The 17,216-nt window shown below is 40.4% G+C and overlaps 1 protein-coding gene across 1 annotated transcript in view; it reads left to right on the top strand.

Annotated features, from left to right (window-relative positions):
* The first annotated feature begins 90 nt into the window (after positions 1 to 90).
* Positions 91 to 17,216, top strand: part of camkmt (calmodulin-lysine N-methyltransferase) — a 121,635-nt gene continuing 104,509 nt past the window's right edge. Inside the window, exons 1-3 of the mRNA XM_017463955.3 lie at positions 91 to 431; positions 614 to 792; positions 906 to 970. Of these exons, the coding sequence (XP_017319444.1) occupies positions 288 to 431; positions 614 to 792; positions 906 to 970 (388 nt within the window). The 5' untranslated portion in view covers positions 91 to 287. The remainder of the gene's footprint in view (positions 432 to 613; positions 793 to 905; positions 971 to 17,216) is intronic.

Here is a 17,216-nt window from a genome sequence, read left to right as displayed (position 1 = left end):
ACCCCGAGCCTGTAAGATTATCTGTAACTACGTGCAAATGCGCTCGATGAGCTCGGTAATCTATTGGATTTCCTTAGCCGCTAGACCGACGTGGAAAGTATGCGGAAGTAGCGCGCTTCATGGGCCGGCTACAGGGTGCCTTGGTTACCGGCGAATTGTGACAATTTATTTATAACTCATGGTGTTTGTTTTTGTACAATATAAGCAGTTGTAAACGATAACGTTTACAGAGTTAGCTTATTCAATTGTTATTCAACTGTTTTTTTTATTAGTTATTTAAGTGAGAAATGGAGTCAAACCCAACAGGTAGCCCGGGAATGAAAATATTCAAAGGCGCGCCATCGCCGGAAACGCATGTAAACAAGCACCAGGCTCCGGATTCCCACTGTGGGACAGATGCAGCTCGCGCCAGGTGGACAATTCTCCGACAGGTGACAGCTGCTGGTTTATTATCTAGATAATACACTCAGGATCAAATTTGCACCAGAATGCACTGTGTAACTAGCATCTGTATAGGACAATTATACTGTATATTGAATTCAGTGTCTCTGTATAAGTGCACTATCTAATTATCTATCTGTACTCTATCAATTCTTCTTTCCCCCCCGCCCAGGTATTGAGACAGAAGCAGCTCGACAGTGTGAACGTTCAGACAGTATCAGTTCGCAGATTTTCCTCCTTCAACCTTTTCTCCAGGACCGAGGTTCCTTCACTGGAGAGTGATGGTCCATCTGACAGCCAGTGGATTGAGTACAGAAGTGCCTGCTTTCCCCAGTACAGTGCCTTAATCAGGTTGGTATGACATGGGTGGCCATTACAACATAGACCACTCCTACAGGTTTTTTGACATGCTCACATTTCTGCATCGTCGGTTCTTTTACATTTGCAAACTTGCCATTCTTTAGAGACAACCATGGGCCGATTAAAATGGAGGAGGTGCTCAACAGCTTCGACAACACCGGGAATGTCTGTGAGTGACCATCTCAGTGTGTATATAATACATGAGAAGTTTGAACACATTTGGAAGCTTCTTTTCACACACATCAACAGTTTGATCAGAATCAGGATCTCTGTATTCTGCCAAGTATGTTATGCAAACAAGGAATTTGTCTTTGGTGAGTACACACATGTATGACATGTAACATACTAAACAGACAAGACAAGCGCATGGACTATTAACAAAGATTTCTGAAAACAGACGGAAGTTTAAAATCGAAATTGTTAATTCAAATCGCAGTTGTCAAATCAAAAGACGAGGACGTAAAAATATGTACATTCAATATAGGAATTAGAAATAGAATAACTATTGTTTACAGTGTGTTACAGAATGATAAGAACATTGTACTGTTGTGCAGGGATGCGTTGTGCTGCACTGAACATGTCTTTTCCTGTATTGGCACTAAACAATATGTGGCAGTGTGGAATCGTTTGGGTCCTGGACATTTGAGTGTATAATTTTTTATTAGTTGAGAAATGGATGGTGGTTTTGGGTTTTGGTTCAAGCTGCAAATCTCTAAGGAGCCACTGGCAGGCACAATTGCGCAATTAGAGACATCTAATTTACTCTGTCAGTGAGGAGGGAATAAGAGCAAAATGTGATGCTGGATTTAGTGAAACTGTCAATTATACAATTAGTCAAGCAGGATTCTTGAACTGTCTGTGGCACCCATACTATTAAGGCTATGTGCAGTGTAGCATTATTGAAAGTGTTATGATGCTGAATGCATTGTATTTGAATATGTATCTTTCTTTCGGAGTATTTTTCCAAAAAGAAATGTCTCTATCCCAATTTAACTCAATCGTGTAAACATTGTGTGAGCTACAAAAAACCTTTTATGGATATCAGCCTATTTGTCTATTCATATTTGAATAAGGGTAAAGAAATCTTCTTTACTCTGAATCTGAAATTCTGCGTTAATCCGCCGGATTTAAAACATCAACATACACAATAAAAGTGATATTTGTGCCACGTTTTTGTTAGGAATATGGCAGAAATACTGTTTGTTTGTTATTTTAATTCAACATTAGATCTCTGTCTTGGAAAAAAGTAGAAAAGTGACAATGAGACAAGTTTAGTCCTCTTTCTTTGTCTCTCAATTAATAATTCTCGTTTGCCTCTCCTCTCTATTTTAAATGAAATATAAACCACTACAAATATACGACTGAACACACTTTTCTGTGTTTTGTTAAAAGACAGACGCCATCAGTTAGTTCGTTGACTCGCTTTGCTGTCTCGCTAACAGTCTTGTTCTCTTGTTGGATTAATAAGCACTGGCAGCATCACCCCTCTTTTTGGCCCTCTGCCCCTCTTTGAGGCAGGGTCATCCCTCTTTCTTTCAAACGCTCCTCTCAGCCACCCCTAATTGATGTCACGCCTTGGTAGGTCCAAACATCTCCCCCATGTTCTTCTCGGCTCAGCTGGCCTAGTGCATTGTCATTAAAGAAAGGGGATGCCCATCTATTACCTATCCTCCATCCCAAATCCCTGCCTAAAGACCTGACTAGCCCCGAAGTCTCTGTGTCTTGTGACGGACTGGACGTTGGATTAGCTGTACACATGTAAGGATTTGTGTGATCTGCCTCATCAGGACTGTGAGGAGTAGTCTATGCTGTTGCTTTAAGCACTCTTGTTTCCAGCAGGGCTGAAGGGGGACACAATGGAACTTATCAGAACATGCTGAAGAGCTATGGAGAGGCTTTTCTGACTCAGCAGTATGGACATAGATGGCAGCTTTGGCACCTCTTTCATATCTTGTGTCTTACTAGATAAGGTCAATAAGTAATCAGTGTGTATTTTGAAGAAGAAATATGTTGTCTCCTGTGCTTCGGGTGTAAATCTATATATTATACTGACTGGATACCTGGTGTACCTGGGTCACGTGTCTGGGTCATGACTTGCTGTGTTTGAGTGAGATGTTCAGGAGACTCTCCACTGAAATGCTCTGAAGAAAATCACATGACAAGAGTCTGACTCTTGCGCCTTGTTTATGCTACATCAGAAGTGTTTCTGAAAAATTACCCAATAAAACTTCTGAATTCCCTGGAACGTTAATGTTGTTGTTTTTTTCTTTTCTTCAGAACAGTAGGAGTTGCTGTGTACTGCTTCACTGATTCCTTGTTTGAGAGACAGCTTACAAATCCAGATCCTCCTACTATCAGCAAGTAGTGTACGAAAGTGCACATTTTGTTGTTGTGGTTGTGCTGGCACTTCTCATTTCTTCAATTGTGCCTGTTTGTGTTCATTCCTTGCTTGTTAGCTTTAATATCTGAGGATGCAAGGAAAGGAAACAGGAAGAATGCAGTACAAATGTATTCGCCTAATGAGTCGCCCCTGATCACTGAAGTATCACTCTTAATACATCGTCACTTATTAATGATGATGTGGCACAGGGCATTGAGAATGCACACTAAACAAACAAAAATGAAAATGCTATTACTACCATATTATTATGTGTACATAATGTATATGTGTGTTTAAATACTGCTGCTATATACTATATAAAATTCTACTATGATTTGTGCTAGTGATGTCATCTTATTTAATTAATGAGTCATTTTGTATTAGTGCTCCTTATCATCGTTTTTATTTATTGGAATGAGCTTTATTTTTTGGAGAGGTGGATCATTTATGCCATATACTAATGTCAGGCACTACAGCAGTGTATTCTTGATCTAGGGGCTTCCTGTTTCCTCTCTCCTAGATTACTCTCAGTGCATTTAGAGAAGTGACGCGTCTTTAAATACTGTTGACGTTGATCGGTTTCCGGGTCACAGGCTGAAGGACGTAAGATTGAGGAGACAAGGCGGCATCAATTAGAGCAACTCGTCTCCTCAAACACGTTGAAGGTCCGCCTCCCCCTTCATAAGCCACTCCTGGCCCATCACTGCAGATACAGATATGGATCTGTTCATGCTCTGCAGATTGTATCACCTTCACTTCAGCATCAGTTCACACAGATGTCACACTTCAAAGATGTTCATCTTTTATTCCAGGATCCAGAGTAAAAAACATAACACACAGTTTGAAATAAACAGGCTTTCACACGTGTCTATTATGCACATCGTCTATTAAGTCTAATATGCATGTCATCTATGCACAGCTGATCCAATGAGATATGGTGCAGCCTCACACTCTCAGGGAAAAAAAACAACAACATACAAAACTGAACCTTTCAGAGTACAAACCCCTGTCAATGGTTATGTCTTTCATTTTTTTAATTAAATGAACTAGACATGACCTTTCTACCTGTAAAGCTCATTTGAGGTCGATAATTATTTGTACATTTTGGAACAACAACGCACGTGTATAGTACCTTTTTATCCAGACAGTGTGCTTAGGCTTTTGTGGAGGTACAGTGGTGCGTGAAAGTTTGTGAACACTTTAGAATTTTCTACATTTCTGCATAAATGTGACCTAAAACGTCATCAGATTTTCATACAAGTCTTAAAGTAGGGACAATGACCCTAAGCACACAAGCTGAATGGTTAAAGAAGAATAAAGTTAATGTTTTGGAATGTTCAAGTCAAAGTTCTGACCTTAATCCAATAGAAATGTTGTGGAAGGACCTGAAGCAAGCAGTTCATGTGAGGAAACCCACCAACATCCCAGAGTTGAAGCTGTTCTGTACTGAGGAATGGGCTAAAATTCCTCCAAGCCGATGTACAGGACTGATCAACAGTTACCGGAAACGTTTAATTGCACTTATTGCTGCACAAGCGGGTCACACCAGATACTGAAAGCAAAGTTTCACATACTTTTGCCACTCACAGGTACGTAATATTGGATCATTTTCCTCAATAAATAAATGACCAAGTATAATATTTTTGTCTCATTCGTTTAATTGGGTTCTCTTTATCTACTTTTAGGACTTGTGTGAAAATCTGACGATGTTTTAGGTCATATTTATGCTGAAATCTAAAAATTCTAAAGGGTTCACAAACTTTCAATCACCGCTGTACATTTGCATACTATTTTGCACATTATTAGTAGTTTCTTATTAGTTCTATTATTCTTATGTTCTTCGAAAGCGCAAGATTATAACACACTTTTAAACATCCTTATTATCAGTGTCTTATTCTTGGACTGAAGCAAGATTCAACCACCTCAAACTGGCTGTAACATTGTTAGGAAAAAAAAAAGTGGGGGGACTATAATTAGCTAGCTGAATAGCATTCTTGTAGGCTAATTGTAGCTAATTGTCCTTGTCCTTGTTCTTTGTGCTTTCTGAGATGCTTTTCTGCTCACCATGGTCGTACATAGTGGTTATTTGACTTACCATAACCTTCCTGTCAGCTGTCTGACCGTTCTCCTCTCACCTCTCTAATCAACATCCAGAGATTTTCAGAAATTTGGGAACACATTTTTGAATCAGACTCATTTTCTTAGTAAAATCCAAAAAAAAAAGTTAGAAAACTGATATAAAAATAATAGGAACAATTAACAAACAAAAAAGTATTCAGGAACTTATTACTTACTAGTAATATTTAGGATCTTCAGAAAGGTATTGTACTTGGTTAGGCCACCTTAGATAGTTATTACAGCTAGTAGTCTTTTTAGATAGTGTGCTGGAGCAATTTTATCCAGTTCATCTTTAAAATACTTCACCTTTTGCAAGTTCTTCAAACAGTTGTTTGATGGGTTAAGATCAGTACTCTGACTGGGGCCACTCAGTGATGTCAGTTTTCTTTAAACCACTCTAGTGTTGCTTTGGCTGTGTGATTTGGGTCAAAAGATGTACTTCCTTCCCAGTTTAAGCTTTCTGGTAGAGGGGAGTTGATTTTTTTTTTCCGTACGATTTCTCTGTAATGATGACCAGTCATTTCCCATCAGTTCTATCCAGATTGCCAGTCCCTGCTGCTGAAAAGCATCCCCATAACATCATACTACCACCACCATATTTTACAGTGAGTATGGTGCTATTTAACTCATGTGCCTAGATTTATGTTACACATGCTGCTTATACTTCAAGTCAAAACATTCAAATTTTTTCAATTCAGACCACAAGACCTTCTGCCACCTCATTGGGGAGTCTTCCAAGAGACCTTTTTTCCCTTCAGTGCTCACACATATTCATTTTTGGTCTACGACCTTGGCTATTGCTGATCCATGAACCTTGCATTCAGTCCCGGTTACTGACATCTGTAAATCAGTTGGAGGGACAGCTAGTCCCACAGTAGCCATTCTAACAAATCCACTTCTAGTTGGTTGGCTCGGTTTATAGGGGTGACCTAATCTAGGCAGTGTAACTGTAGTTTCATAGTTTCTCCACTTTATTTTTAATGGTGATGATGAACTGATTTGAGCTCTATGCTATGTTCAGTGCATTTGATATGGTCTTGCGCTTTGCGATTTGATCCTTGACGTTTTTTGAATGCTCCTTTGACATCATTCTGATTTGTTCTTTAGACAGTCTCCACCATACTGATAGACCTCAGAAAGAGACAGGCTATGTATCCTTGTGAAGTATCAACAAATAGTGTGAGCTGACAAGGTAATTTGTGGAGTAGGATCAAAGTCAGCCTTACAATTGCAAGGAGTATGAATACTTTTTAAATACTTTTTTAGTTTAGAGGCTGAATGCTTTTTCAATTCACAGAATAAAAAAATATATATATGCACTGTGAGAGTAAATGAAGTGACAGTAGTGTTGGCTGTAATTCAAATCACAGGTTTATATTAATGTAGTCATTCGAAAACATTATCATTCCTATAGTAAAGCACACAGACTTGTATGGCAGAGGCTCCATGAGGGGAAAAAAATATTTGTTATGTAATAAAGAACAACGTATAACTGTTGCTATGGTGAAGGTGAAAGGAAATGTAACATTTATTTAACACCTATGGAAAGAGTTTCAGCACTTTGTAATAATCAGAGTTAAAGCTGTGTTTTAAGTTTTCCGATATTGCAATGTCTTCATGACAGATGAGTTTGCGCTTTGTGGTTTCTCGGTACTGCATCTTTTCTGTCTTATTCATTTCGAGGGAATGACTTGAATGTGTTTAGCTGCTATAACATAAGTGATAACAGGAAGTAACTTCCACAACATCAAATGTAACTGAATGGATAAAACATGTCATTCTTTTCATAAATGAAAATTTGTTCATTGGCAAATTGCTGTGGTATAAACAGTGGAATAAAACTCTTCAATGTGCTGTTATAGGAAAATAATCAACTTCAGGGTCCGCTTTGTGTCAGGTTGCATACCACACCACCTTGCCATTGATTATTGTTATGAATCACAAAACCTGATTCATCAGACCAGGCCACCTTCTTCCATTGCTCCATGGTCCAGTTCTAATGCTCACATGCCCATTGTAGGTGCTTTCAGTATTGGACAGGGGTCAGCATGGCCACTCTGAATGGTTTGTGGCTATGCAGCTGCAATGCACTGTTTTGTTCTGAAACCTTTCTGTCATAGCCAGCATTAATGTTTTCAGCAGTTTGTGCTACAATAACTCTTCTGTGGGATCGGACCTGACGGGCTAGCCTTCGCTCCCCAAGTGCATCGATGTTCACTTGGACCACTTTTGCTAGGTACTAACCACTGCACACTGGGAACACCCCACAAGACCTGCCATATTGGAGATGTTCTCCCCCAGTCGTCTGGCCATCAAAATTTGGCCCTTGCTTATTTTTCCTGCTTTCAAGACATCAACTTCGAGAACTGACTGTTCCCATGCTGCCTAATATATCCCACTCCTTCACAGGTGCCACTGTAATGAGATAATCAGTGTTATTCACGTCAGTGTTAGGTTTTACTGTTATGGCTGATCGGTGTATGTGTCGCAGTGCATACACATGAGTGTAGCATTTTCTCGCTTTAATTCAAATAAATTCCGGTACCCTAATGGCTCCCAAAAAATCACTTGTATGGTCTGAGGCCAAAAGAGCAGTGGTGCAGTTAGTAGATTTTCTCATTTGTACATGTGTGCGTGTGTGTGTGTTTTAGTTTGGGAGGTGTATACAAGCACTGTGTCTATTCTTTCCTCTGTTCGCAGAATTATGCAGATGTAGGCCCATAATGCAAATTGCTTACTGTAGAGCAATCACTGTCCATCGATATAGGTCAGTCCACTGGAACTTCAGCGTCTGCTGTCCTGACTTTTCTGTTAATGGTTATTTAGCAGTCTTATCCTGTACAGATTACTCACCAGACTTTCATATATAAACTGCATTGTGTTCAAAGGGTTTATCCACAAATGCAATGAACCTTGTTTAGTCATAAGCAGTGAGAGTGGTTCGAATGAGTCAGCCATTCTAGAGTTGCAAAGGTGCAGGGTCATTGCTATTTACAGTATAAATCCAGCCCAAGCTTATAGTCGAGAATTTGAGGGTTAAGGGCTTTGCTCTGAGGCAGTCCTAAGATTTGAACTTACAACCTTGCACGACTTGCAATCTGGCACGAAACATTAAAAAACCTGAGCTACCATTTATATTACAGTGAATTATATGAAGGATTTGTCCATCGGCTTTATAAGGTGAACAAAAGGTGAACCACAATTACCAGTTATGGCAATGCTGCAATGGTGATGAGTGGGGTTTTTTTTTTTTTTTTTTTTTTAGGGAAATGAAATAACAAAATGAGACTTTACAGAGGCTTTGTGTGTGGCTCTAATGCCCTGGTAATTACAGATACACTTCAGCAACCAGGTCACACTCCTTCCTCTATCACAAAGATCCCTTCTAGTCCAGAATTACAGAATTAGAGAGAGACAGAGCAAGGACAGGAGAAGGTGGGGAAGAAGTATCGGGCTACAATTGGGTGATTTATTGAATTTTAATGCTTCCCTCCATTTTCTCCTCTTTTATAGGTTTCAACCAACCCTTTTTACTTTGCATGAGGATTTGTTGTTTTCTTATTTTTGTTGTCGACTGAAGACATTTGGGTTTGAGATCAAAAGATGAATATGAGAAAAGAGTTTAGAATTTCAGATGTAAAGGTTAATAAATGAATCCTGCATATGTGCTAATGTCAACATTTTCTGTTAGTAGGCTTTCAGGGGCTCCCCCTCCTCCCCCTCCCTTTTTTTCTCTTTTTATTTTCTTCGTATGTTTATTTAACTATAAATGTTATGTTCGCAAAGAAAAAAAGCTTGATAAAACAGTTAAAAAAATTATTTCAGCTTTTATTCCCTGCTATTTATATGTAGATGTGTGAAACGACATAGAACACAGCACATTTTGTATCAGACCACCCAATTTGTAGGCAAGCAAAAATATTGGAACATGTGACTGACAGGTATTTCTTATTACCCGGGTATGTCCTGTTAGATTGATTCTTTAAACAGTAAATAGCTCTGAACATCTACTCTTGGTTTTAGCCTTCAGTTTCACATGTGTAGACTGCATTTGTTGTTAAAATGGATTAGCCAAAATGAAGATTGTAAGTCCATGTGCATGTGCAGCACTTTGGTACCCATTGTGGTTTTTGAAAGTGCTCTAGAAATAAAGTTGAGTTGAGTTGAAAATCAGAGAGCTGTGTCTGGAAGCAAAAGCAAGCCATTTTGAAGCTGAGAAAAGAGGGAAAATCATTCAGATTGGCATAGCCATTACAACAATTTGGATAGTCCTGAAAAATAAAAAGACCACTAGTGTACTGGGCAGCAGACACCGACTGGGTCAGCCAAGGAAAACAACAACAGGCAATGACAGAAACATGTGAGAAGAGAAATCTAAAAACAACAGTCAGTAACGACATCAACAACCTCCACAGGGCAGGGGTGAATGTATCACAATCCACAGTTCGAAGAAGACTTTTAGAGCAGAAATATAGAGGCCATACCACAAGATGCAAACCACTCATCAGCAGTCAGGTTGGAATTCATAAAGAAATACAGAGATGAGCTGCAAAAGTTTGGGAACCAAGATTCACCTCTATCAAAGTGATGGAAAAAGCCAAAGTGTGGAGAAACAAAGGATCTGCGCATGAACCAAAACATATAAGCTCATCTGTGAAACATGATGAAGGTAGTGTCATGGCTTGGGCTTGCATGGCTGCTTCTGGAACAATCTCACTAATCTTTATTGATGATGTAACTCATGATGGTAGCAGCAGAATAAATTCAGAAGTTCACAGGGAAATTTTGTCCGACGATTTACAGAGAAATACATCCAAATTATTCGTGAGGAACCTTCATCATGCAGCAAGACAGTGATCTAAAACACAGTGCCAACTCAACACAGGATTTAATCAGGGGGAAAAGCGGAAGGTTTTAGACTGGCCAAGTCCGTCATCAGACCTTAACCCAATTGAACAGTATTTCACCTTCTGAAGAGGATACTGAAGGGAGAAACCCACGACACAAACAACTGAAAGAAGGTACAGTAAAAGCCTGGAAAAGCTTCACAAAAAAAAGAGCAAAGCCTGGAAAAGCAAATCTGTGTTGCAATTCGAACTCTCTGCTTTTACTCACTTAACAAAAATGCAACTGCTGTTCTATCTATCATTATAACAAATTAAAGTCATTGAATACTTCAGAAAACATTACAATGTACTTCTGTGTATGAAGGGAATGTATCTGCATTTCTTATCTATATATAGTACACTGTATTAGGAAATACAATCCCAGTTCCAAAAAAGTTGGGACGCGGTGTAAAATGTAAATAGAAACAGAATGCAATGATTTGCAAATCTCAAACCCATATGTTATTCACAGTGGAACATAGAAAATATATCAAATGTTTAAACTGAGGAAATTTACCATTTAAAAAAAAAAAAGTTATTTATTAATTTGATGGCTGGAACACGTCTCAAAAAAGTTGGGACGGGGCAACAAAAGACTGGAAAAGTAAGTTAAAAAGAAACAGCTGGAGGAACATTTCGCAACTAATTAGGTTAATTGGCAACAGGTCAGTAACATGATTGGGCATAAAAAGCGTATCTTAGAGAGACAGAGTCTCTCAGAAGTAAAGATGGGATGGAATCTGGATGGAAACATGTTGCTATAAAACCTATATATACCTTTCAGTATTGATGGTGCCTTTCCAGATGTGCAAGCTGCCCATTACATAGGCAATAATGCACCCCATACCATCAGAGATGCAGGCTTTCGAACTGAGAGCAGATAAAAAGCCGGATGGTTCCTCTCCTCTTTAGTTTAGAGGACGCGGTGTCCATGGTTTCAATTTAAATTTCAATTCGTCTGACCATAGAATAGTTTTCCACTTCGCCTCAGTCCATATTAAATGAGCTTTGGCCCAGAGAAGATGGCGGCGTTTCTGGATCATGTTCATATACGGTTTCTTCCTTGCACGATAGAGCTTTAACCAGCATTTGTGGATGGCACGGCGAACTGTGTTCACAGACAATGAGTTCTCGAGATGTTTCTGAGCCCATGCAGTGATTTCCATTACAGAATCATGTCTGTTTTTAATGCAGTGCCGCCTGAGGGCCCGAAGATCACGGGCATGCAGTATTGATTTTCACTATGGTGGCTTGATGGTTAAGGCTCTGGGTTACTGATCGGAAGGTCGGGGGTTCAAGCCCCAGTACTGCCAAACTGCCACTGTTGGGCCCTTGAGCAAGGCTCTTAACCCTCTCTGCTCCAGGGGCGCTGTTTCATGGCTGACCCTGTACTGTGACCCCAACTTCCTGACATGCTGGGATATGTGACTGAAAAAGAATTTCACTCTGCTGTAATGTATATATAATCAAGAAAGACTCATTATCATTATAAATTATGAGATATTCATAGTCTTCGCAATTTCACGTTGAGGAACATTATTCTGAAAATGTTCCACAAATTGTAGACGCAGTTTTTCACAGATTGGTGAACCTCTGCCCATCTTTATTTCTGAAAGACTCTTCCTCTCTAAGATACTCTCTCTATGCCCAATCGTGTTTCTGACCTGTTCCCAATTAACCTCCAGCTGTTTCTTTTTACTGACACTTACATTCCCAGCTTTTTGTTGCCCCCGTCCCTTCTTTTTTGAGACGGTTGCGGCAGTCAAATTCAAAATCACCTTATTTTTTTTCTTCAAATGGTACATTTCCTCAGTTTAAACATTTAATATTTTTTCTATGTTCTATTGTGAACAACATATGGGTTTATGAGATTTGCAAATCATTGCATTCTGTTTTTATTTACATTTTACACAACGTTCCCACTTTTTTGGAGCTGGGGTTGTGCAAAACAATTTTTCACAAAAAAATGGAATATTCTATGGAAAAAAATTCTGCATCATGCTTGACGCTATTGTGCAAAGAAAAGTGAAGAATAAAATACTATATATTATTTATTTCTACAATTTTGCAATACTTCAGTCCATATTGTAAGAACACTTTTTAGTTCAGGCTCTGTGTTCGCTTTATAATCGTAGGATTTATTGACCTTGGCCCCTTTGCTTAGATGTTTGACAATTCTTCTACCTTGAATCTTCAGTGCAGTTAGTGGTGGTGCAAAAACTTTGAACTGTTCCTCAGGTGAAATTGAAAGTCAGCATTGAATTGCTCTAATTGAAAACTAGATTAACAAATTGACAGGGAAGTGATGTCCTACAATGGTTTTAAAGGGCAAGTGTATGTGCCTTGAGGCCTGTGTGTGTGTGTGTGTGTGTGTGTGTGTGTGTGTGTGTGTGTGCTTCCATTAGAGGAATAAGTGATTAACACGCTGTAGTTAATTTGTCTCTCGTTGCCCTGCATCCATCAGAGTGTATCTCAGTGCCATCCTATTGGTGGGCAAACATTGCCATCCCCACCCCAGCTCTGCCACCCCAGTAGCTGCCTGGCAACCATGCAAGTTTGCCTGCAGCCTTAATGTAGTTGATGATGTTTTAAAACAAATAGATCATTTATCTGATTAGTGTCTTGGTGGAGAATGAAGCTTGTAAATGGCTACCTCTCACTTAGAGTTTGGGCAGCACTCCAAAAATCTGACACTGGGGAGGGGTGTTGCATGCATGTGTGTGTGTGTGTGTGTGTGTGTGTGTGTGTGTGTGTGTGTGTGTGAAGGACAGAGATTGTTGGCTAGGTGTTTGCCAAGCATTCTGTGAATACTGTCTCACTTTTGGGTTCACGAGTGTGCAGCTGAATAAACCTCCCCAGCCGCTGTGTGTTTTTGTGCAGTAATTAGCACATGTCATGGTTAGTGATGGTGTGTCGCCTTGCCAGGTGTCAAGGTGGGTGTACACAGCACTTACAATGTGCTAGAAAATCAGTAACAATCAGTTAACACCATATAGCCTGCAGACAAAAGATAATAATCTCAAATGCTAAGAGAATGAGTGTGCTATCACCTACTGAAAAAAAAAACAACCCTGAATTGCTACTTTACCCCCTACTGGAGAAATCATTGCCTCGGTCATGTGTGTTTATCTGATAGAGCACTGGGAAGAGTTAGTGTGTTTTGGGGTTGATTTAGGCCCACCTGCGTCCTCAATTTAAATCCTTTGCTTAACTAATAAAACCCAGCCAGGATGTGGAACGGAGCAAATGGCGGTGGTGGAGTATCAGAGCTTGAGTCTGATATTTTTCCAGCATATATATTTTATATTTGGTTCGGGTGATGGAGATTATATAGTCTTCATGTGTTTTTATTCGAATTTTCCCACATTTTGTAGTGTTATAACCTGGAACTGAAATAGACACAAAATAGCCCATAGGCACAGTTGCACACACATTCACACACTGTGGACAATTTGGAAACGCCAGTAAGCCAACAGCGCATGTTTTTGGACTTGGGGAGGAAACCAGAGTACCCGGAGGAAACCCCTGAAGCATGGAGAGAACAAGTAAACTCCACACACACAGGGCAGAGGTGAGAACCCCCAACCCCAGGGAGGTACAAATAAAAATGGTAAAAGTTGTGATTTGCAGAAGTATTTACCCCTGATAGTTCTAGTGCAACAAGTTGCCATCAAAAGGCACATATTTAGATGAATGTAGTCCACCTGTGTATAAAAATACCTGAAACTTTGATCATCCCGTGGACCATTATGAAATACATCAGGGATGCTAATGATTAAGCGACGATGGATTAATTGTCATTAATAAATGACTCGATATAACATAAATCGATGGTCGAGTCAGCAAGGTCATCATTAGAGTGTGTAGTTTTGAGGCGTGTGCCAGGCGTGTGCCAGCTAATGCGCAAAACACGTGCAGCAGACACACGAGGAGAAATGAAGCAAGCGCGCCATAGTTACATTTGGGATCATTTTAGTTTGCGATGATGTTAATCGCAAACGTCGTGATTGTGTTTTAAAATACAATACGACAACGAGCACCATGATATACCGTTTGAAAAAGGTGCCTCTGTGACAGGATACGCAAACTACACAACCAACAAAATAAACAGGAGCCCAAAAGGCAGAAAGAATAACTGAACGACTGTGTAAAATGATTGCAAATGACATGTTGCCTATCAGTGTCTTCGAAGGTGATGGTTTCAGAGAGTCGATCGATTTCATTCAGCATGACTCCAAGAATGGATTCGGAAACGAATTAGCATCGCATCTAACGGGTACATTTAGCTTCTGAACATGTAATATATAAATAATGAAATGTTATCCGTGTGAGGTATGGAAGTCTCAACTTCAAGCAGGACCACCGAAGTAATAACTAAATGGCGATAGGCCTGTAACACGTTATGGGCATTGATGAGTAAGAGTATGCTTTTTCGTATTCTCCAAATTTTCCGTAATATGCACAATATCCTGTGCACACTTGGGAAGAAAACAACCTATTTGCTCACATGGACGCATGCGTTATGAAAAGGCTCACATGCGCTCTGTTGCCAGAGCGTGCATCTGAGACGGCGTTAGTGACATCTTGTATATTATAGTCATTATATTTGATTAATAAATGTCATTTTATCAAAGAAATCATAATCACATCCATTCATTTTACAAACCCTGTAGCCTATAATTTATAGTACAAAAAAAAAAAAAAACCTTTTCATTTGGGTGATGAAGCTGACGTTTTGAGTGGGATATATCTTGCAGTGTTAAGGTTAATGATTAATTGATTCTTGATCGTAAATGACGATCGATCATGAGAATTTGTGTAAATTGACATCCTTAAAATACACTATTTAAAAAAATGTAAGAATGTGGCACATCCGTGACGTGACGTTTGATGGCAGCTCGTCGCAGCAGAATTAATTTAAGGTGTAATTTAAGATTCTGAAATCAAAACTTTTAATTGTGAATCGTGAAAGATTCTTCGTTCTGAATATCTGCCACCCAGTCTGCTAGCTATTTTCACTGCTCTGTAAGGTCATAGCAGGTTGTCTGACTAGTGCTGAATCACCCCGCGTCTTCGATACAGCTGATCTAAGGGGTCCTGAGTCCCCCCTCCAACCCCCTCAATCCTCCCTCCTCTCTGGGCCGAGGCGCGGCGCGGCCCGGCCCAGCCTTTGTGTTTGGCTATCCATCCCGAAAGCCGGGGGCCTGCTCGACTCCTGGGGAGAGCTGCCTGAGAGAAAGGGAGCGAAGAAAAGGAGAGAAGTAATTACGTCCAGTCATTGAGTTCTGAAGATCCCCCTCCTTCGCACAGAAACCAGCACCACCGCCACCCACCCCACCCAAGTTCATTAGAGAGGCCCTGATCCGGCGACAAAACGGCAGACATTTAGAGCGAAAAGGAGTAGGAATGTTTGGGAGGAATATGACACCTCTGCATCTATAGAGAAGAAGAGCCAGCTTAAGCAGCGGGGGTGTGTGTGTGGGTGTTTGTGTGGGTGGGGGGGTGGGGGGGGGGGTAGAAAAGAGAAGAGCTGATTGCTATAAGCCTTTTGTCCTCACTTTTTCACATGGACCACAGGTTGCTTCACATCGCTGCCTTTTCAGGACAGGAAGGAGCCTCTCGTGCTTTTCCTTTTCTTTTCTTTTTTGGTCCTGAACTCTTCCTTCTACTTTTTTCCCCCTCTTACGGCTATGTTTCTCTCCAGTTTTTGTAGTCATGTCTTTAAGCTCATCTATCCATTGATAGAGTCATCTGTCAAGTCCTAAGTCAAAAGAGCGCCAACAGAGGGCTGACTTTAAGAAAATTGCTTCTCTGTTGCAACAGCGTAATCATGTATTGGCAACTGGCCATCACTCTTATGAGTGCAGACGAGTGTGAAAGGTCCAGGGCATTTTAGTCTGGCTGTCACCCGTGGAGCAGGCAACGTTAAGCCAAGCGGCCCTCGTTTTTTCCACCAGGTTGGTTCCTTTCTCATTGTCTTGCCAGAGCCGTGATGGGAAGTAATCTGCTGCAATAAGGAGAAGTCATTTATTAGTCCCAGCCCAGGGGTTCATGCTTCACAAATTGTATTGAGTAGAAATGACCCAATCAGAGAAGAGCAAAAGGGGAGGGCTTTTTTTTTCTTCTTTTTATGCATGGGGTGGGATGGAAAGGAGGGGTATTCCTGGTGCTTTCTCCAGCTCCTCTCCATCCATCCGGCCCAGAGGATTATGGGGGATTGATGTGTTGCTGGTCCAGTGGCCAGATGATGCCTTGCCTTCCCACTGAGCTTTTTAAGTGCATGTGTGTGTGTGTGTGTGTGTGTGTGTGTGTCTGAAAAGGTAAGCCTCAGACAGGGCGTTACTTGAGTCTGAATGCGTGTAGTAAATGTACTGTAGGTTTGTGTGGGTCTTTGTTTGCGCGTGTGTGTGCGTGCGTGCGTGCTCTCAAGTTTTCGGCATGTGTTACATTTTCAGATACCGGATCTGAACAATAGGAAACAAACGGACTATTGTTTTATTCCAACCACTACGTTCCTGAAAGTGTGGCAGTCAAAAAGCTGCCAACGCTCAACGCCCATCAACCCTCATCTCTTCCACACATACGCACACATTGTCAAACTCTCATACTGCACAAACACGTAAACACACACACACACACACACATACAGTGCTCCTCGTGAATGCACACTCCCACATTCTCCCAAAACAATACCGATGATGCTTTTCTGCTGCTTTGCCAAGTGGCTTTTTACAACTATTGCACAATGGAGAAGCTAATTACTGTAGATTTGGAGAGCTGGTTAATTGATCATGTTAGCGTCCTAATTGCATCTCTTTTACCTGAGGCCTCTGAAAGACCACCCATACCTCACACACAACCTCTGTGCTTTAACCCAGAGTGAAAAAATGCATTATTTTTGTTCATTATGCAAGTCACGTGGTTTTTCGGTTTTTACGTTTAGGGCTACCTCTATATCGTCTCTGTCCTAGCTATATTTGAACTAAATCTCATGACTCTCTGAGCGTGCTGAGAAGAATAATACGCTGTGA

This window comes from Ictalurus punctatus, chromosome 3, assembly GCF_001660625.3.
Source record: "Ictalurus punctatus breed USDA103 chromosome 3, Coco_2.0, whole genome shotgun sequence".
NCBI lineage: Eukaryota > Metazoa > Chordata > Actinopteri > Siluriformes > Ictaluridae > Ictalurus > Ictalurus punctatus.
Note: the sequence above shows the minus strand (reverse complement) of the source record. Positions and strands in the feature narration are given on the sequence as shown.